This window comes from Candoia aspera, chromosome 6 (genome assembly GCF_035149785.1).
Source record: "Candoia aspera isolate rCanAsp1 chromosome 6, rCanAsp1.hap2, whole genome shotgun sequence".
Lineage (NCBI taxonomy): Eukaryota > Metazoa > Chordata > Lepidosauria > Squamata > Boidae > Candoia > Candoia aspera.
The window spans coordinates 65370916-65392539 of record NC_086158.1 but is presented as its reverse complement, the minus strand read 5'-3'; the positions used below and the strand labels follow the sequence as shown (position 1 = coordinate 65392539).

The 21624-nt window shown below is 37.5% G+C and overlaps 1 protein-coding gene across 4 annotated transcripts in view; it reads right to left on the bottom strand.

Moving 5' to 3' along the window:
• The window catches only part of DOCK1 (dedicator of cytokinesis 1), a 489239-nt gene that overhangs the window by 364510 nt on the left and 103105 nt on the right, over positions 1-21624 (bottom strand). For all 4 annotated transcript variants that reach the window (XM_063307343.1, XM_063307344.1, XM_063307341.1 and 1 more), the window contains exons 14-19: positions 20909-21033; positions 19981-20079; positions 14544-14616; positions 6004-6107; positions 5330-5513; positions 1640-1737 (exon numbers count right to left, since the gene is read on the bottom strand). In XM_063307343.1, the coding sequence (XP_063163413.1) occupies positions 1640-1737; positions 5330-5513; positions 6004-6107; positions 14544-14616; positions 19981-20079; positions 20909-21033 (683 nt within the window). The remainder of the gene's footprint in view (positions 1-1639; positions 1738-5329; positions 5514-6003; positions 6108-14543; positions 14617-19980; positions 20080-20908; positions 21034-21624) is intronic.

The following is a 21624-nucleotide window of genomic DNA, read 5'->3' as shown; positions in this document are numbered from 1 at the left end:
CCAGAGTCACATCGCATGATATGGGCAGCCATATAAATATGATAGATAGGTAGGTAGGTAGGTAGGTAGGTAGGTAGGTAGAAAGCAAGCAAGCAAGCAAGCAAGCAAGCAAGCAAGCTCATAGCTGTTGTTTGTGAGGAGGAAATGAAATAAATAGTAAATTAAAAACTATTCCAACCCTCCAGACTAGATTTTAGGGACAGTAGGAATAAACAATACTACAGTATATAATTCCAACCAATAGGAATAAATGGTGTTAAGCAACAATCTGTATAATTTAATACAATATTCCATAATTAGCAGTGGGTACCTCTAGCACTTTTTAAAAAAAATTATATATTTTATTTTGGGTAAGCATAAGGCAAAACCCAAATTTCATTAAGAAGGTACACAGGTAGTCCTTGACTTACAATGACAATTGGGACCGGAAATTCCATTGCTAAGCGATGTGGTAAAGACAACTACAGCAATCTGTGCAGTCCTGATTGCCATTGTTAATCAAATCCCATGGTTGCTAGGCAAGGCAACTTCCTCCCAGCTTCCCACAACAAAGTCAGTGGGATGCCAGCAGGAAGGTTCAAGTCCCAGGCCAGCAGGAAGGTAAGTGGCTGCTGCCAGATGGGGAAGGAAGCGAGGGGGTGTGCAAAGGAGGTGCGGCGAGAGTTGGGGAGAGTGCAAGGGGGTTTGCAAGAAGTGCAGCACAGGTTTCGGAAGGTGCATGAGGATATGGCACGGGTCAGGGAGGGTATGTGAGGGTGTGAGAGGGTGCACGAGAGGCATGTCACAGGTTGGGAAGGGTGCAAGTGGCTGGTGCAGTGTAAGTCCAGATGGGCCAGGGTCAGGTGTGCAGGTGGGGGAGATTTACCCCAGCAACTTGCAACTTTCCCTGCCGGCTTCCCCAATGAATTTCTGGGGAAGCTGGCAGAGAAGGTTGCAAATAGCAATCACATGACCGAGGGGCACTGCAACCAGTCGTAAGTGCGAACCAGTTGCCAAGTGCCCAGATTGCAATCACATGACTGTGGGGGTGCTGGGATGGTCAGAACTCCAAGGACCAGTCATAAACACCATTCATGTAGCAACGTCATAACTTCGAACAATTGCTGAGCAAATGGTCATAGGTCGAGGACTACCTGTATGACTGAACATGCATGTAGAATTGTTGAGTTGGAAGGAGCCTCTATGGCTGATGAGTTAGCCCCCTGTTCAGTTCAGGAATCCAAATTCAGCATTCCCAGATGGCTTTCTGGTCTAAGTTTGAAGGGGATTTTACCACTTTTCTGTGCAATTAGTTTCACTGTCAAACTGCTCTTATGATTAAGAAAGTAATCTGGCTTCCTGTAACTTAAATCCATTATTCCATGTCTTAAAACTGTGGAATGACAGAAAACAAGTCTTGACAGAATAAGATGCTTTCATTTTTGTTATTCTACTATGGCAAGTTATCAGTTACTTGACCAAAGCCTGACAATAAATCATTGCCTTATTTAACATTTATTTTTAAGTAGTACATTTTACTTTACTCTCAACATGAAGCAGGATATTTTCACCATACTATAGAAATAGAAAATGAACTTCCCCTTCTAAATCTATACATTCCTTTCCCACTCCCGCCACTCCCAAAAAAAGTTTTTCTTACTTTAACAACTTCACCTCCATCAACTTTCATCAGTTGCCTTAAATTCTGTTGCAGGATATTTGTGTTGGATCGCCACTTCAAAAGCCCCAGTAAGTCCACTAGGAAGGGAGGGAGAAAAGTTGGTTAATTCCACCATACATAAAATTCAGCACAGAAAAAGATTGGAACAACTCCTACAAGCTGCAATCCTACACATGCTAATCTGAATCTAAGGTAATAATATTTATCCACTGACCAAATGGGATACCATTTTCTCCCACGCCATCCCACAAATATGCTTCAGAATGTTGGGGGAACCCTCCAAAACACATTTGCAGCATAGTATGAATACCAGGGAGGAAGGGATAGAAAAGTCCTTTTGACCAAAAAGATCCCTTGCAAAATACTGGATGTACAGGAAGCTCTGGCATGGGCTGGTCCATGAAGTCACGAAGAGTGGAAAGCGACTGAACGAATAACAACAGCCCAAGGCCTAGTAAATCTAGTTATCAGATTTTAGACATATCTAACAGATATATGAATAGAGAGACCATCTACACAGTCCATCTAGAACAGAAGGGAGCATTCAAGCATGCCATTTCTCATTGTAATTCTGAATTCCTGTAATCCAATGTTATGCTAATTAAATGGATAAATGAGATACAGTATGTTTACATAAAGACAGCTCATAATCTAATGGTTTACAGAAACTATTGTCAGGATCTACCATCAAACTTAATTCTGTTGTTCAAAGACCACTGATGATGCAGTATAGGTTCAAATCATGAGATTTAGAATCTGAGGCCCTCAGGGTGTACGTTCCACCCCAAACCCTAAAATGAATTTCAAGATCTCCAGAAGTTGTTACCAAATTGTAACTTTTAATGTGGTAGATATTTAAAATTATTAAATACATGATTGGGTAGAAAGCTATATTAACTATATTTAATTTTAATTAATCTTAATGTGTAAAGAAAGTGCCTTTAGAAAGAGATTTAGGTTTATCTTGGCTCCACCTACTCATTTTTATAATGCAGTATCCATTATACTAAGTAGCCCTCAAACTGAAAAAGCTGTGCTCTTCTGAATTATGAAGTCAACAGGCTAGATAGTTCTTTAATGTACAAATTATAGCAGCAATATAGTGTGCAGATCATACCAAAAAGATGCTTTGAAAGATGTATTTGATTGAGCAAAGCAATACTTCTCAATGAGTTAAAGCAAGACTCAGCCCTAAGAATTCAAAACTATAATAGAACTGATGACCCAATTAAAATTTCCTGTCATCTTCAATTCAAAATTTTGCATATTACCTCATGGAGTGAATGAATTTGATTCACTGTTACTTTCAGTTGATCAAGCATGATGAGCTGGCATGGAGCTTGTAAAAAAATTCTACAAATATATATTGTTAACTGAAATATGCCTAAAAATGCTTTACAGCATGATACCTTCCTTGAAATATTTGGCTTCTAAACCTTTAAGAAGGTAAAAATTAAATTTTAAAAAAGCATTAAAAGAAAAAGACCTTTGCCATATGAATGCAGAAGTTCAGGATGATGTGCCTCTTAGAATCCTATCACAATTAACTGAACATGAGAAAAAAGCTTGTATTAAATATGAGCTTAAGTATCAACACAAATGCAGTGTCAACCTTCATTCCAACTTACATCTTACATGAACATATGGGAACTGTAAAAACCCAGTTCCAGAGATACTATAAAGAACTATAAAACTATTTTAACACATAATATAAAACATCAAAAATAAAGAAATTAACTCTCTAAAGTCAATATGATTTTGTCTGCCAATAAAGGCAGTATCACTACAGAGTTATTATCAGCTTTAGTACACTAAGGGGAATTACAAAGCTATAACTCAGTTAAGATTTGCATTTCATGCAAATCATTCTGGAGATGGAATTCCAAAAGAAACATAATGTTTTAAATTAAATGCAGGAATAGATATCAGAGACAATTATCAGTTGCCAAAAAAGATACTCCAATATGAAATTCCTTCCTCAATGTGCCCAGGTAATAAATAACATCATATATCCATTCTAAATACTTGTTATACTAAGTAACTTAGAACCATTCCCTAATTTACTGAAATGAATTTTTGAATGGAATTAATTTTTTTATCCAGCTGTAGGAGCTGGTAATCAAAGTTTTACTTGCTTTCTTGAACAACAAATCCCTATCCATTTCTATCACAGCATTTCAAGTTTATCAGAGAGGCAACATGACTCCTTTTCCTCCACCTCCTAAATTCATTATCCTTGAAGCAAGAATGTTTTTCTTCAGATTTATTTTCTAGAATGATTCCAACATTATTTCCAGGAGGAAATAAAATAATGAATCAGATTAAAAAAGTAATTATGGGGGTGAACTATCACCAGGGGAAGGATCATCAACAGGGACACTAACATGGGGCTCAATGAAATACTGCTGTCTCAATGTAGCACTGCAATATCCAGGATATAGGAGGTGTATAATATTTCTCTACCACCCTTCAAATTTTGATCTATATCACTCCTCAAGAGGCTTGTGCCAAATAGGAGTAGAAAACAGGATATTTTATCTAATAGTAACAGTTTTTCCAGTTGATGCAATCGTGCCCTATGGATACATTAGAATTGTACCCTAATCCAGAATTCTAAGGTGTTCCAAAGGCTGAATTGTCTCAATGCAGAAAGATCTGGACAATCTCAGATTATGGATTTCAGACAGAGCCTAAAGCTCTGTCCAAGACAAACTGTATCCAGCTCCTCTGTATCCCCTCTATTTTTCATTTCTTTTGCAGCAATGAACAGAAAAAAACTCTTGTCTGCAAGCAGCTGCTGCTAGAGCTGTTGCTGAGAAAGAGTTATTCTCAGCCCTACGCTGGGAAGACAGGGTAAAGTCTGCAGAAAGAGTGTGAACTGGCAGGCAAGACGAGGAAATGCCACAAGCTGCATCTCTACTGTGAACTGGAAATTCCCCATCCCTGACAACAAACCATACTGCAAGCCTGTTTGGTGGATTAAAAATAGATTTAGCCACAGAAATAATAGATGTTTTCTAAAGCAGTATAAAAGCAACAGAACTCAGAATTTCTTAAATATTAATTATCTCTTTATGCTTAATGTCTTTGTATCTTTAAATGAGAAATTTAGGGGAAACTACTGATAAATGGTTTAAACAAAACATGCATGTGATCTTCAAGAACAGGAAAGCTCACATGCATTTTATATAGCAAAATATGAGTAGTCAATTCTTTTCTTCTATCTTTCCTGTAGATGTGGAGATGCCTAAACTCTGACATTTCTAACACAATATATTCATATTTGTTTTATATGCAAAGCTATAGATAGCATCTAATCTCCATCATTTTTCCCCTGCTGTTCATCAATATTTGTGTTAAATGTGGAGTTCTTCACCCATCCTACCAGCATGACCAATGGTCAGGTATGATGCAAGTTGCAGTCCAAAATTATCAGAAGGGTCATACATTCTCTATTTTTTTTTAGATGTCTGAAATAAACCATTGCCAAAAAAGCTTTTCAAAAAGTTGACCAGGTTGCATAAAATATGCAACACTTTATATTTTATTTCTGAATGCCATCCATGCCCAAATATGAAAGGGTGACTCAGTACTAAAATTGTCAGCATTAATCTTTACAACACACAAATTGAATGACTTTTTTTTCTAGAACTGTATTATCATTCCTACCATTTTGAGTTAGCTTTGTTGAACAGACAAGAGTAGAGATCTGGAATGAATCTTTACTGATGGTACAGCTTCCAAGATTTTGCATGCCCTTGCCAGCCATGGAGTGACCTTTTTCTTCCAATTCCAGTTTAGTAGAGGGCAAACTTAAATACGTTGAAAAATCTTCTAGCTTCTTTGCTTCTGCCTGCAAAATAATTTTATCCTCACATCTTACTGTATTTAAACACAGACACCTTTAACTGTTTAATTCATATCTAACAATGTCATAGTTGGTTTCACTTTTTCTTCAGACTTTAAAAGTAGATCAAAAGCACATAGCAAAAGTAACACTGTTTCAACTCCAGTGGCAAATCATCAACATTGTAACATACCAAGTCTGGAGGGAATAAGGAAGAGAAATATTCCACATACTGTATGTGGTTTAAATTTTAAGACGTTCCAAATACTTTAAATCATGAAATCTTAAACTGTTGTCTGATTTTTAATAAAACACCTATATGAAAAACAACTTTTACTCTTCCTTCTAATACATACGCTTATTCTTGAAACTGATGAGGTAACAAAATTTGATTACATGTTTGAAGTTATTCTTTTATATCACTTAGAACAAAAAAAAATCCATCTCTTAAACCTTTGGCTGCTTAAAGTGTAGTAGCATGTACTTGAGCTAATACCTTGTATACTATAAGATCATGTTCTCCATCCCGTAGGGTTGTTCCATCATATCGCATTAATTTAACAAATGCCAGGGCAAATATTTTCTCAGATTTATCTTTGGCTGTTCAAAATAAAACAAATGAGCACACGGTAAATCAACTTATAAAGACAGATATAGGAATGATAAAATACAAGATGTATATATTAATGAAGATTTTAAAATTATTAGGTGCTTTGTAACAAAAAAGCCATTTGAAATGTAGGTTGCAATGAAAGAGAGACAGAAAGAGCGAGAAAGGTTGTGGGCTGCAGTTCGTTTATGGTCCAAGTCAATCATAAAGATACATCAAATACACTCTCTGTGTGTGTATACAAACACACACACACAGAGAGAAGGGTCTGTGTGTTATGTTTAAAAGTATGTGAACCCTTTTGAATGTTCAATATTTCTGCATAAACATGACCTAAAACGTGATCTGTTCTCCTCACAAGTCCTAAAACTAGATAAAGAGAACCCAATTAAACAAACAAGTCAAAAACATATTTATTATTCAAATTTCTGTCACCGCCCATCTCCCCCCAAAAAGGGGGACTCTATACTTGTTCATTTATTTATTGAGGAAAATGATCCAAAGCTACATATACATATACACATTTACAACCGTGTTCCGCCAGGAACAGTGCCTCATCTTGGTAGGGAGGTGTTCCTGGGAGGAATAAATGAAGAATGTCACAAGTGGATGCCAAGAGTAGATATTCCCAGCAGGGTCACCCAAGGTCATCCCAGCTGCCCAGATAAAGCAAGCAGGCACTTATATTAGGCAGCAGCAGTATGGGAAGATACTAGAAGTGGATTATCACATTAGTGACAACAGCAAAGGCATCAACTGAGCGAGAAAAGGCAATGGTAAAACATTCCTGTATTTTTACCAAGCAAAACCACATGTATAGAAAATATGCCTGTAGTACTAGAAGATGAAGTTAAATCATCACTCTGGCTATTACCAAGTCAGAAGACTACAGACACTGATAAGACTACCCACTGAAATATGGTAACCAACAGAAGAAGTAAAGGTTCTAACCAAGCTATAGCAGCAAATCTGGAGAATGGCACAGTGGACAACAGATTGGAAGAGGTCAAGCTACCTTACAATACCTAAAAAGAAGACTTAGCAGAGTGTGCAAACTATTATACAATATCCTTAATTTCACATGTTAGCAAAATAAGGCTTAGGATCATCCAATGCTACATGGAAAAAGAGATGCCAGATATTCAAGCTGGCTTGAGAACAGGCCAAGGAAAATAAGGTATTATTTCAGATACAAGCTGGATAATTGAGAAAGCCAAAGAATGCCAAAAAGAAAGTCAGAATGTGTTTCATTGATACAGAAAGGCCTTCGATCATGTCAAGCTGTGGAATGTGCTTAAAAAAATGAGAATCTCAAAACATCTCATTATCCTCATGCAAAACCTACATACAGGTCAGCCTGTTTGGACATAACATGGCCAGAAAAAAAAAAGATTGGCTCAGCAAAGGAAAGAGACAAAACTGTTCTTTCTCCTTACTTATTCAACCTATATGGTGAATACAAGTTAGGTATAACAAAGATGCCTATCTTATTGCAAACATTTCAATCTGCCAAGGAGTGAAACAAGGATGCAGTTTAGCTCCCCTACTGTTTAATATTTACATAAACTCAGAGGTTGCTGCTTTTACCAAAAAATAATTTCACCCTCCCTAAGCTCAGGGACAGACATTTGGCGATGCTTTGTATGCAGACAATGCAGCAATTCTCTCACTTACACAGGTGGGTCTTAGGAGAAGTTTGCATTAGCAGAATTCTACAAGGAGGAAGGGCTTGGAGTTAATTACTCCAAGACTAAAATTATGGTTTTCTTGGGAAGACCTAGCTACCATGAATACCAATGACTAATAGAAACTAATACACTAGAACTATTTCTATCTTTAAATGTCTTGGAGTAATTTTTCAGCCCTCTGGAAGTTCGCAGGAACAATCATCTCCACCAAAGCCATTAATAGTTCCAAGGTAATCCTGGTCTTTTTTCCCTCTAAAGGAGGTAGATGCATACTGGCTGCCATTAACCTGTTTAAAGCAAAATTTGTATCCCAAATGCTGTCTGGTGCACAGAGATGCACCTACAATGATCTAGGGCCCTTGGATGCTGTTCCCAAAAGTTCTAATTCGCAGAGAAACAGGAATGATCCCACTGGAAGCAAGATGCCATGTTTGCTGACTCTCTTATTCTATTTTCTATTTTCTGTTGGCCCACCTGGCAACAAGCTGACTTGTGTTATTGCAGCTTTCCTATCCATTCTTTGTGACCTCTAGGCCCATAGAAAATGAAAGCTGAGATTTGTCAGAGACTTCAATATTGCATGTCAGGCAAATTTGAGCACTACAATCAGCAGGAGTGGGTTCCTTCCTAGAAATCTTTTAGATCTGCAAACTATTTGTTCAGTCTGGAGTATTCAAATTATACAGCCTTTTTTTTTTTGGCCCACTCGCAACGTCCCCTCTAATTTCTGATGTGCTGTGTGTGGAAAACAAATGTTTTGGTCAGCTTTTCCCAAACCAAGTACAAATATGTGTGCCACAAGTGAAAAAAAAAGGTGAAAGTTCCCCTGTGCAAGCACCGAGTCATGTCTGACCCTTTTGGGGGGACGCCTGTCCTAACAGCCAGGAACCATGCTGAGACAAGGAACATGTCTCTAGTGTTTTATTACTGCTACATAACAGGAAAATCCTAACAAACTGAAGAAGCGTGGGAAAAACCCAGACATATAAACCCCAAAGGCTAAGGCGGGCCCGATCTGTGTCTCTTGGAATGGCTACCTAATTCATCAGTGCTACGCATGCACTTTACAGTCTGGATGGGAGCCCCCTGCTCGCCATCCTTACTCATGACAACGCCGCTTTTGTGACATTTTCTTGGCAGACTATATCGGGGTGGCTTGCCATTGCCTTCCCCAGTTGTCACCTTCCCCAGCAAGCTGGGTACTCATTTTACCAACCTCGGAAGGATGGAAGGTTGAGTCAACCTGAGCCGGCTACCCGAGACTCCAGGTTCCACTGGGATCGAACTTGGGTCATGGGGAGTTTCAGTTGCAATACTGCCGCCTACCACCCTGCGCCCCACGAGGCTTATTAGAGGGAACATAGCATGCTTTAATATTTTACCCTCAGCAGTATTGGATGGGAGGTTTCATAAAATCCCATTTAATGACATTGTCCCAATGGCCAGAATGAACCTGAGACCTTAGCACATGTATTTCTTCACTGTCCCTTCTACAAGAAATTACATGCTAATAGATCAAGCTTTCAAAGAGGGGAAAAGTAGATTATTTCCTACTCTCAGACTTTTTTGTTTGTGGGGGGCGTGCCTTCAAGTCAGTGTTGACTCCTGGCGACTACCTGGACAAGTCCCTGTTTCCTGGCAATGTTTTTAGAACTGGTTTGCCAATGCTTCTTTCCTAGGACTGAGAGGGAGTGATAGACTCAAAGTCACCCAGTTGGCTTCGTGTCTAAGGTGGGACTAGGTCTCCTGGTTTCTAGCCTGGTCCCTTAACTACTACAGTACACCACACTGGCTCTCATTCTCAGACTGGAACCTTGTTATTACAAAATTGCCAAGTTCTTATCAGCAGTTATTTCCATAAGAAGGCTTAAAGTGTCCTAATCCTGGAACAATGTCATAAGAAAGTCCTTTTATTCTTTTATCTTTATCTTTATTTTATCTACTTTGTTTTGCTGTGATTTATTTTGTTCTCTTCCGTTGACTTCTTATACATGTAAATGTTAACTGGCTGTGTCTGTATCTATGAAGATCAGCATCATGTAGGCAATGGTTTGCCCTGTGACACTCTATGGAAGCAAAAGTTGAACTTTGAAGAAGCAGGATAGAAAGAGTATTGATGTTTTTGAACTTTGGTGTTCGAGAAGACTCTTGAGAATACCAAGGACAGCCAAGAAAACAAACAAATGGGTCATCAAACAAATCAACCCAGAGTTCTCACTTAAGGCACAAATGACTAGGCTCAAATTATCCTACTTCATACATATTATGTGAAGGTCTAGCTCTGGAGAAGGTTTTAATGCTGGAAAAGGTGGAAGGAAAAAGAAGAGGACGACCAGCCACAAGTTGGATAGACTCAGTTACAGTGACAATGAATGTGTCATTGGAAGACCTGAAGGATCAGATTAGGGATATTTCATCATGGGAAAACCTATCTATGTGGTCACTAAGAGTTGACAATGACTTGATGGCACCTAATCAATCAATCAATCAATCAATCAACCAACAAACATGATTGTTTGTTACATTTTCTGGCAATTGGTAATATAAAATCTGTTCCCTGTTGAAACTACAATGGGTATTTTAACAGTACGTGTGATACATATTCAACCTCCATATTAAAACATACACAGCATGATTTTTATAAGGGAGGCAGTATATCTGCCCGCTATCACACTAATAGGTACTGCATCAATCAGGCCAGGGAGAAAAGTCTCCTGTGTGGAATATATAAAATGTTTAAAAAATATCTAGGAATAATCCAGGTGGAGGGGGAAATTGTACTGTAGTGGAGATGGGAATCTCTGGCTTTATTGGTTTGCATGTGCTGCAACCAAATTGTCTGCCTAAATTCATCCAAAGTTTTATCAAGGCCAAGGGTAGATAGTGCTAGAACCAAAAAGATATTTATCTGGATGTTGAATGCTATTAAAATCATACATACAAGTAGTCCTCATTTAATGACCACAATTGGGATGAGAATTTTGGTTGCTAAGTGAAGCAGTAATTAAGTGAATCTAACCTAATTTTATGACCTTTTTTGTGGCAGTCATTAAATAAATCATTGCAGGCATTAAGCAAACCATGTGATCGTTAAGCGAATCATGCGGTTTTCCATTGATTTTGCTTGCCAGAAGCTGGCCGGGAAGGTCAAAAATGTTGATCACATGACCACGGGACACTGTGACAGCCATAAATGCAAACTGGTTGCCAGGCACCAAATAGCAATCATGTGACTGCGTGGATGCTGCAGCGGTCATAAGTGTGAGGACTGGTTACAAGTGTTTTTTTTTCAGCACAGTCATAAGTCCGAACCCTCACTAAACGAATGGTTGTTAAGTGAGGACTAATTGTATATACATGTGAAAGCACTAAAATAAATACTTTTAAAATCAACAGGACTTATTTCTCACCACATATTGTGCTTCAAAGTATAAACACTGGACAAAATTCCATTGTTTATTTGTACACATTGAACAAATAAACAAAATCCACATTCCAGTGAAGTGCCTATGCTGAAACTTTGTGTATCTCAACAGGTCCTTATTATAATTCTAGGACGCTACAGACATGGAAAGCCTACACCAGTCATCCCACATGCATAATTACCCAGAAGACAGAGAAACAGATATTAATAGTCCTTTACTTTTCCCTCAAAAGCATACTATTTCAAGCACAGTCACACAAGCGGCTCACAAGATCACTTACAAGCTTTGGCAAGAGCAATCTGTTAGAAAACTCAAAGAATCCTTGTTAATGGCAATAATAATAAAAACAGACGGATGAAGCAGGTGAAGTGCTCAGGCTCCACTGGCCTTATTGGCAACTGAATATGAGCTGAAGTCATCATTCTTTGTTAGCAGTGTCCATTCCAAAATATGAATTGGCAGGAGCATGGCATTTCACGTACCTTTTAGATACTAATCTCTACTAATTAATTATTCTAGCCTCACAAGTCTAATAAATAATAAGCTATAATATTCATAGCCAGGAAGTTTTATTTCCTCATGGAAAAATAATTTCAGAATGCATACATGAACAAATATGTTGACAGCCTGTATTTCTGATAATCCAACCAGAAATAATACTTAGTTTCAAAACAGTGATTCTTTACCTTAAGGAACTATTCATGTTCATATTAAAATGAACAGTATTTTTGTATCAAATCACATTTTATTTATTTATTTATTTATAAATAAATAGATAAATAAATAAATAAACTGTATAAAGCTGCTCACTCACAACTTTGTTATGCTAATTAAAGAGCATGCAATTTAATAATAATAAAAGTAAAATTATCTATTACTATTATTCATATTATTTGCATGCAGAGTTTTGAAAAAGATCAAGACTGCCACATCCATTCTGCAGAAGCCTAAACCATTCTTCAGTTGTTTCTCCACTCCATTATTTCCAAACTCTTCCTGTGTGTTGTTAGGGTAGCCTTCAGATGTTTGCAATAATTCTCTCTGGAACAAAGCATACTCACAGGAAATCTAATTTTCAACTTGAATATGTAAAATTTCTTTACTGCAGTCACAAAAATATAAATGAGACAAAGTGCAACTTCTACCAAGCTAAACAGTCCACTCACAGATAAATACTGTACATACAAACAAACAATGTAGGATTAAATCCTGAGTTTCTTTCTCCCTAAAGGACTGGTAGCTACTCTTTTCTCAAGCTTGTCTACTGCAGCTACCTGCATACAGATAAGTCCTCGGTTAATGACAGCAATTGAGACTGAAATTTCCATTGCTAAGCGATGTGGTCATAAAGCATGACGTCACATGACTGCATCACTTAGCAACAGCAATCCTGGCAGTCCCGGTTGCTGTATTAAGCAAGGATAGAAGGTCATTAAGCGAAGACCTCCTTGCAACTTCCTGCCAGTGTAGCCGGGGTGAGGGTGGCTATGCTGGAGGTGTGAGCCCTGTGCTCTGCTCACCCCCAATTGACCTTCACCATCTACTTCCTCCCACTTTACGATGTGCGCCCGCCTGGCCCTTTGTGAGGCAGGTAAGGTAGAGGCAGCAGGCCACAGGGTGGTGAAGCACAGGGCGGAAGAGTGCAGGGTGGTAGAATGCAGAGCAGCAGACTGCAGGATGATGGGACTGGCAGGGGTGGCGGAACGTGGGGCGGCAGGGGCAGCAATGTGCAGTGTTCCCAAAGGGGAGAAATAGGGGGAGGAGAGTTGAAGCACACCCTGCGGTTATAAATGTGTGTGGGCTGCCAAGTGCCCGAATTGTGATCACGTAACCGTGGGGGCACTGCAATGGCCGTAACTTTGAGGACTGGGTGTAAGTACCATTTGTTCAGCACTGTCGTAACTTTGAACAGTCGCTGAACAAATGGTCATTAAGCAAGGACTACCTGTAGTGTTCTCATACAGAACTTCTCTATTCCCAACCTTACTTCTTCCCAACCCCTAAATTCAACCTTGGCATGTGTCACATGGTATCAGTACCACCTTTTTTCCCCTTAAACCTCCACACACTGCACATTGAACAGGATCTGTGATTTTACTTTAGAGGAACAAAGCAAAAGGTCAGCTTCTGCTATGCAGTTTGATTTCCATTACCAGTATACCTTAACAGTTATGTAAGGCAGGATTAACATCTTATTTATTAATTAATAAAATTTATGTCCCACCAGAATTGCAGTACTTTCAGTGGTTCACAAAATAAGACTATACAATAACAAATTAAAAACATAAAAATGTAAGACAATTAAAACCCATGGTGACAGGCCCAAAAAGACTTCCAGAAAAGCTGACTTCAGCTTTTTCCAGAAGGCAGGCAAACTGAGTACAAGCAAAGATGAGAAGGAGAATTTGAAGGACAACCTTGATCAACCCAGTGGCAGCTTAAAAAATGTATGAAAAAGCACTGTGGCAGTCCTAAACTCTATACCATAAGGATTACAGTAATCTAAAGTCTAATCACTTTGGCAACCCATGAACTACTGCAACTTAATGCAAATACTTCCTCCTGAACCAATTTGTAGTTAACAGTCATAAATATAACAGTAATTTACTGCATCTTGTTTTCATTAGTGAAATTGTTACATTTTCTATTAAAATTATTGCTTTCATTCAGTGATTAATTTTACATCAAAGCAGTAGCTCTTTAATTACATAAGCACTAACCATTATGAAGATGTCAAATGTTACAAGTTCTAAATATAAGCAGTGAAGATTACATGATTAAAACTTTGATTCTTCTGCCAATATTATAATAAAAATTCAAACTAGGTTTTTAGCAGATTCATTAGTGAAATCAGCCATGGTAATATCACAAACTAGTAAAGCATGTTTTTTATCTCAAAACTGCATTAATAACAAACATCAAACAAGCTGAATACCACTTTGTCCTATTGAAATGTAGTGACTTTAAACAGAAACATTAACAAGTGAAGTCAATACTTGGCGTGTAAGTAAAATGCTAACAACCTTTCCCATAGACTTCATGACTAATGAAAATCACAGTAGCTCATTAACAGTGCAAGCAAGTTAGTTTATTTTCTCTATAAAACATCCCGAATACCAGCCTCTAAGAAGCATACACCCAATATTATTTAATTGGCTTTACTTGAAGAAGTATAAAAAGGAAGAAACTATAGCAAGAGGCATCAGGATAGGAGGCCAAAAGACAAGGGCTTCAAATTAGACAGCAAATTCTTCTTCAAAGTAGACTCAAGTTTTTAAAAAAGTAACAGTGGGTGGGGGTGTTAATTACTCACAATCCTGTGATGATCTGTGCCGGAAAGTAAACCTTAGGTGACTGCGGTTTACATCTTCAATGGGGATTGCAACCTTCACAAAACAAAACAAAACAAAACAACAGATTTAGGTATATATACACAAGGTATGATACACATACACACACACACACACACACAAAACACATATACAGATATATAGATATATTAATATATATACATATACACTTATGAAAGAGATACCCACACAAACGTACTAGCATAAAAATATTTTTTCTAATCCATAAAAGTAGTAGTCAACTCAACATTGTTATGCTGATTGCTTAAAAGCAGCAGCATATGAATACTGTCACAAGAACTTTCCTGCCTGGTTAGTCGTGGCCCACTTCTCCTTTCCCCAGATGTGAAGTCATAAAGGTTATATGACAACAGCTAAGCAAAACCAAACTTTCAAAAGTATGCTATTTTAAATAAGATTTACTGAAGTATTTGAAACTGTACCACTAGTCAAAACAGCAGGAGCACTTTTCTTCAATAAGAAAACTTATTTCTCCAGAGGCTCAAGAGCTAAGTACCCAAACCAGAACCCGTCCTTTTACAAAAAGCACAACATTTGAGAGCCAGCAGTTCAGAATAAAACACTAAATAATTTCTCGTCTTGTTCTGCAACGCAGACTGACTTTTCAGTTAAGTCTGGAATTAAGCCACCAAGAACTCCTCAGGTTAGTAATTCAGCGTGCTGGTAGGTCATCCACTAGACCTTTACTGAGCTAATGTGAAAATTCTCACACTGAAAGGAATTAACAACGATCAAAGCAGGGAACCCTGCTTCAGAAAAAAGGCAAGCTTCTAGCCCCATACATCAAGAGTTTTGGCCCCTAAACTGCCTCTACGTACATGTAACTTTTAGAACATTCCTTCTAATAAATATTCTTCATCAGAGCTCTTCCATTCTTGTTCCTTAGATTAACTATTCCCAGTAAGACTTCAGTGAGAGAAGTCTGACAGTTAACAGTTTGCCTATGCACTGAACGTCTGGACATCTTTTCTTTATAGTTTTACAGCATATGGTGAAAACAACTCTGCTCAACCCTCCTGTGTTACAGGACCCCAAAAATAATTAGTCATACCTAGAATTACAGTTCAGAAGTATGAAATAGATCTTCTGTATTTGATCCACCAGTAACAGAGGAAAGTGAAATGATGCTCTTGTCAGCTTTTAGTAATGGACATCATTGTTAGCAGCAGAAATTTACAACAGCTAAAAGAAGGCCAGATCTAGTGTTCAGTTTTTCTCCGACAGTGGAAGATTGCTCACCTTCCTTACAAAGAATAATGTTATCCACATCATGTTTATTCTATTAAAGCATGCTTTCACTTTATGATCCAGGTGTTTAATCTTATTGTTATCAATAAACATCAGATCTCTCAATTCCGGTTTTTCTTTCATTGTTCAGCCTTTTAAATGTTTACCCTCCTTGCCTCTTCCCACTTTACATCATATTATTCTCTCAATAATTTCACAGCAGAGAACCATTGCTGCCATGTTATTCTTAATGTTTTAACAATTACTCATATTTGTATTACTTAACAGAAACTCTCTGTACAATACATTAAATGTGTTATTAAAAGGGAAGTCAATATAAAAGCATTATATCGTTTTTAGCAATACATTATATTAAATCCTACATAGGAAACAGTAACCATATAGATGTAGCAATAACAATAAAATTTACAAAATACCAGCACAGTAAATCATCTAAGTAATTCTTCAACTTGGGAAAACAAAAAAGTCTGTATTACAATGCAGAAAAGACCACAAGTCTTCCCTCTCTAGGGAAAGTATTGCATAGCTGGGATACCACTACCAGAAAAGACCTTTTTTGAAAGCCACTCATCTCTCATTCAGCAGGAGTATCTAGAGAAGCACTTCAAGTACAAATCCTATCATTCTGATAGTAAATATGGCAGGAGATATGTTAGGACAAGATACCTCTTTCAGACAGCCTGGCCTTAAGCACTATAGCTCTCCAAATTGTGTCTAGAAACTGACTCACAGCCAGAAAAGATGGCAAAACACTGACATAATATGGTCATATCAACCATTCCCAGTCAGTAGCCTAACCACCCTATTCTGAAATGTTTGAAGTTTCTGAACCAATTTCAAAGGCATCCCCTGCTCCCTGCAATAGTCCAAAGAGGAAGTTACCAGATGTAAATTACTGCTGCAAAGCATAGGTCTCCCTGACTTTGTTAGAAACAAGTTTATTCCAAGCTATTCAACAAACTATTTAGGAAAAGTACAAGCTGTTGCAAAATAAAACAATCACCACTTAACTGGAGAGGTAAACAGAGATATGTCTAGATTTAATCTCGTTTTATTGGTCCCTATGTATTCCACTACCCAAAAAAGGCAGCGCTTGAGATAATCAACTGCCTTGCTGTGTTAGATGAGAAGGAAGGTTAACAGAGAGGTAAATGTGGATGCCATATGCATTTTGGTGACACCTCTGCCCATATCCCTTGATAATCTTTCCAGTGGCTTCCTGTAGATTTAAAAATCCAGAGGTATCTCATATTTGGCATCCCATCACATAATTTCCAAAGGGCAAAACAATAATCTCCAAGTATCACCTTCTAAAATAGCCAACCAAGTAGGAGAAGAAATCAGTGTAATATAGTGTTTTCACACTGCAACTAAAGCAGCCTATATGAAAGAATACTATAGTATGGACAGTTTGGTCTAGTGGTTAAGGCTCCAGGCTAGAAACCAAAAGACTGTGAGTTCTAGTCCCGCCTTAGGCATAAAAGCCAGCTGGGTGACTTTGGGCCAGTCATCTCTCTCAGCCCACAACATCAGGCTCAGGCAACAAGCCGGTTGGTCAGTTCCTGTCATAACCAACAGATCAACATTCGGTTGATCCAAAAAAGCAGACCCTGCACCTTTGGAAAAAACACTAGGAAGGAGGAAAAAAAAGGTGGAATGTGCTGAAAGCTCCTGAGAGATCCAAAATTAATAATCTTATGGCATCTTAAAAGACTAGCAAAAGTATTGTCTCATAAGCTTTGTGGATCTCAGTCTACCCTATCAGATGTATGGAATATAGTTATAAATGTATGCTGTTCTTGGCCTTGGGGGTGGAGAAGAGATCTAAGAGACCCAACAGGATCTCCTAGAGCAGATCATCCCACTAGAACAAGACAATTCCAAAATCAGACCTGCAACTGGTCTGAAATGGTTCAAAACAATTAGTTTCATTAAAATATGCCTGGCCCTGATGAGCAACAACAGCAGCAACAGTTGTTTTGTCTTTAGGTTCAAATCAGGTTTCTCCCTATAGCAAAATAAAAATGGCAAGGGTCAAAGACGCAAATGTTTGGCCAAGCATGATCAAGCACCTTTTCAACATACTTAGACTTCATCAACTGAAACGCATCCAACATTAATGAATCAGACAATGCCATTACAGATATTGAACTAATTCCAAAGGCTATGTTGTGATGGATGTGATCAAAGCATCTTGCATATTGGTCACAGTGACTTTCCAAAGATGATAACTATCTGTCTTTCTGGGCCAGACTACCATAGGTTACTCATCACTTAGAAATGATCCACTAGATGATACCACAAGGATATAATATACATGGAGATTTTTGTAGCTGCAGTAACAGATTTTCTTTTTCCAGACATATTTTCACTATGGGAAAGGAGTATAAAAAGTCCTACTTTCATATCTGCCCTTCTCTCAATACAGTGTTCAAGGCTATCAGATATTCTTTGAAAATGGGAAGAACTCACTCCCTGACTTTGTTGAATACAAGAATATCCCACTCCTTAAGAGTTGAAAGGCAATATGGGAATAACAGAAATACAGATTTTACTAGCACATTATCAAATACTGGTATTAAATATTATTTAATACAGCTTAGTACACTAACAAATTCATGTTAATGCTACAAAATGCCAGATAATCTCTAAATAGCATTTTTATTATTGTTAAAGCTCAGGAAGGACATTAGAGACAGACCACATGCTTTACATACAGTTCAATTCCTGTCATCTTTGGCTACAACAATTGCTAACAGATGATACTATAGAATCTTATCTGAGACCACCTAACAAACTGATACTAAAGTAGATGGACAAGAAATAATCTGATTTTCTTATGATGAATTCACTGGTGACCAAGATTTATTCTGCCTATTTTCATTATCGACAGTGTGGCACAAGGATTAAGGCTAGACTGCTATTGGGGATAACCAGGTTTCACCTCAACCAGAGAAGTCCATCGGTGACTTTGATCCAGTCACTCTCTCTCAGCCCAATCTTCCTCAAAGGGTTGTTGTTGTTGTTGTTATGGAAAATTGGGAGTAAGGAGCACTATATGCCCAGCAACTCTGTCACTTCTTCCAGTGGTCTCTGCTGCTAAACCAAGGTGGTTTAGTGATTCAGGATGAGGGCCAGGAAGACTTAGTTCAAATACACTCTAGCCATGGGAACTCAGTAGGTGTCTTTAGGTCAGTCACACTCTCTTACTTCTCTTAGTTCAACCTACCTTACAAGGCTCTTGGTGTGAGAATGATATGAAGGAAGATGCCTATGAAAGCTGCCTTCAGCTTCTCTAGGGAAGGCAGGATATTAAGCTAATAAGCAAACAAACCAATACTGGGAACAACTTTCTATCATACTCTCTGTTCTAGGACGTCCCAATATACCATTCACTGCCAAGACTGCTTCCTTAACTAACGTCATATAATTCACTGGTTTTCTATTGGTCTCCTTTCATCAAATAGATGATGGACGATGCTCCCTAGTTCAGCCAAAAGTACATGCAGCCAATCTAGAGTTTTGATGTAAGCACTTGCTAGATAATTCTTTACTCTTACTGTGTTTTACTTTCATCTAATTTTAAAATCATTCATTCCTATGCATTCCAGGACTACTAATATGAATGTCTGGTGAACTGCTGTGGTGTTTTATCTTTTCTTTCTCTTAAAGAATTAATGAAAAATCCCAATAATTTCATGGCATAAGAAGAACTTTAGGGTAAAGTATTGTTATGGGATATTACAAACAATTGCTATAGCATTTAACTTTCTAATAGGATTATGCAGTGCTTCAGATTTGAATCCAAAAAGATGTTTTAGGGGTATCATGGAGTAAATGTAGCAGACAGATGCTATATCTATGTCCTTGCATGGTCCAAAATACCTTTAGGAATCAAAGACAAAATATTGCATAGCTCTGCTATCTAATGCAAGAAAAGCAGGAGGCAGATGTTGGAATAAATCTAGCCAAGCTGCCTTGACTGGAAGATCAAAAAAGAGACAGAGGGGGTTTGTGTCAGTCAACGGCTTCATCTATATTGTTCCTTAGCAACATACAAAAGTCATTCTGGCATGGATATCATCTCTCTTGCCCATTTTTTTTAAAAAGAAACCTTAATGCCAAGCATACCTTTATAGTTTCAAACCAGCGGGGTTGTTTTACTTGGTAATATATAACAGACTTATATTCTGAAAGAGCTTCATCTCCGGCCCCTGGAAAAATTACGTTCTTAAAACAAGGAAACAAAGCAGAAATCAATGTTACAGTTACAGGTATAAGTAAATGTTATTACTATACTTAAGAGACAATTAAAATAAAAATTAACTTTTAAATTCAGATATAGTAGTACAGAAATATTTCAGATGATAAGCAGAATACATTTTTGTAATATATCAAACTTAAATCTTAAAACATGTACCCAAAATGTGAACATTCATAATGCTTTCCTACACATTCAGATGCTTTCAGTGGAACTGGTGCCTAGGTCAACTGACCCAACCAAATGTCATAAATACAGTTACAATGATTTGATTGTGGACATATACTGAAAAATACTCGAAGAACTCAATAATATTATTTATCTTTAACTACCAAATAATTAGTTAATAAGAAAAAGAATGAAGGAAGCTTGTTTTCCAATACTGCAGCACTTGGGGAAAATCAAATAGATTTGCGAAACTTCTCTGCGGTAATCTACAGTTATCTTCAAATATGACAAGGAACAGAGAATACCACTGATGATAAACACAATTATAATTTCACCTAGTAAGAACTCAAATAAGGTAATGTAATTTCAAAAGATTCTGTACGGTTCTAGATTCAAGTTGGAAAATAGTATTCTTGAAATAACCGGCAGCACAGCAAATTATTGCAAGTGAGGCAGGAAATTATGGAGGAAATGTTACAGAGGGAGGGAGGGAGGGAGGGAGAGAGAGACAGACAGAGAGAGGTTCATGCTTTAAAAATATTTAAGCATGATTTAACAATATTTGAATAATCAATCAATCACATCATTTTGGACCAACCCCAAATCAGGTATCAACTTCCCCAAAAATACCTCCAATTTTTTCCCATCTTCATCATAAACAGATACTGTAACCTCTACATTCTTTGCTGTAGTTTTGCTGCCTTTGTCAAAATCTCCTTGAACTAATGTTACATAGATATCATTACGGACATCACCTGAAAACCAAAGAGAAGAACAAGTCACTGATTTAATAGTTTACCATTTGCCAGTATCCTACAGAAACAGAAAACTAATTTTAAGACACATGTGGCTTATGATTTGTTTATCATCTGTTTTTTGTTACAGTTTCCTCTATGCTATAATAATTTCAATACTACGTTTACAGAGGATGCATGCTAGAATAGCAGACGTTATTTAACTTTGTATGAGCCTGTGTTTTAGAGTGTTGAATGAAGCAGAATAACGTAACTTTCAAGACTATCATCTAAACCAAAATAACATTTTAGGAATGACACGTAATTTCCAATCTCCATATACAGAATTATCCGCACTGTGAGTAAGTGAAGGCCTGCTATGCATTAGAAATGAAAATGATTCCTACTGATGCAGCACATTCATAAACAAGTACAGATATTGTGTTATACCCTCTACCTCAAAGGAAAGACAGATAGAACTTAGCTAAATAAGTTCTTTTTTGATGGTAAACAATCCAAATAAAGTTGAAATAAGTTCAGACTTTGTATTTTTGAGAACAAGTGACCTTTTAATTTCTCCAAATAGTATTTAATGCACTTTCACAATTCAGT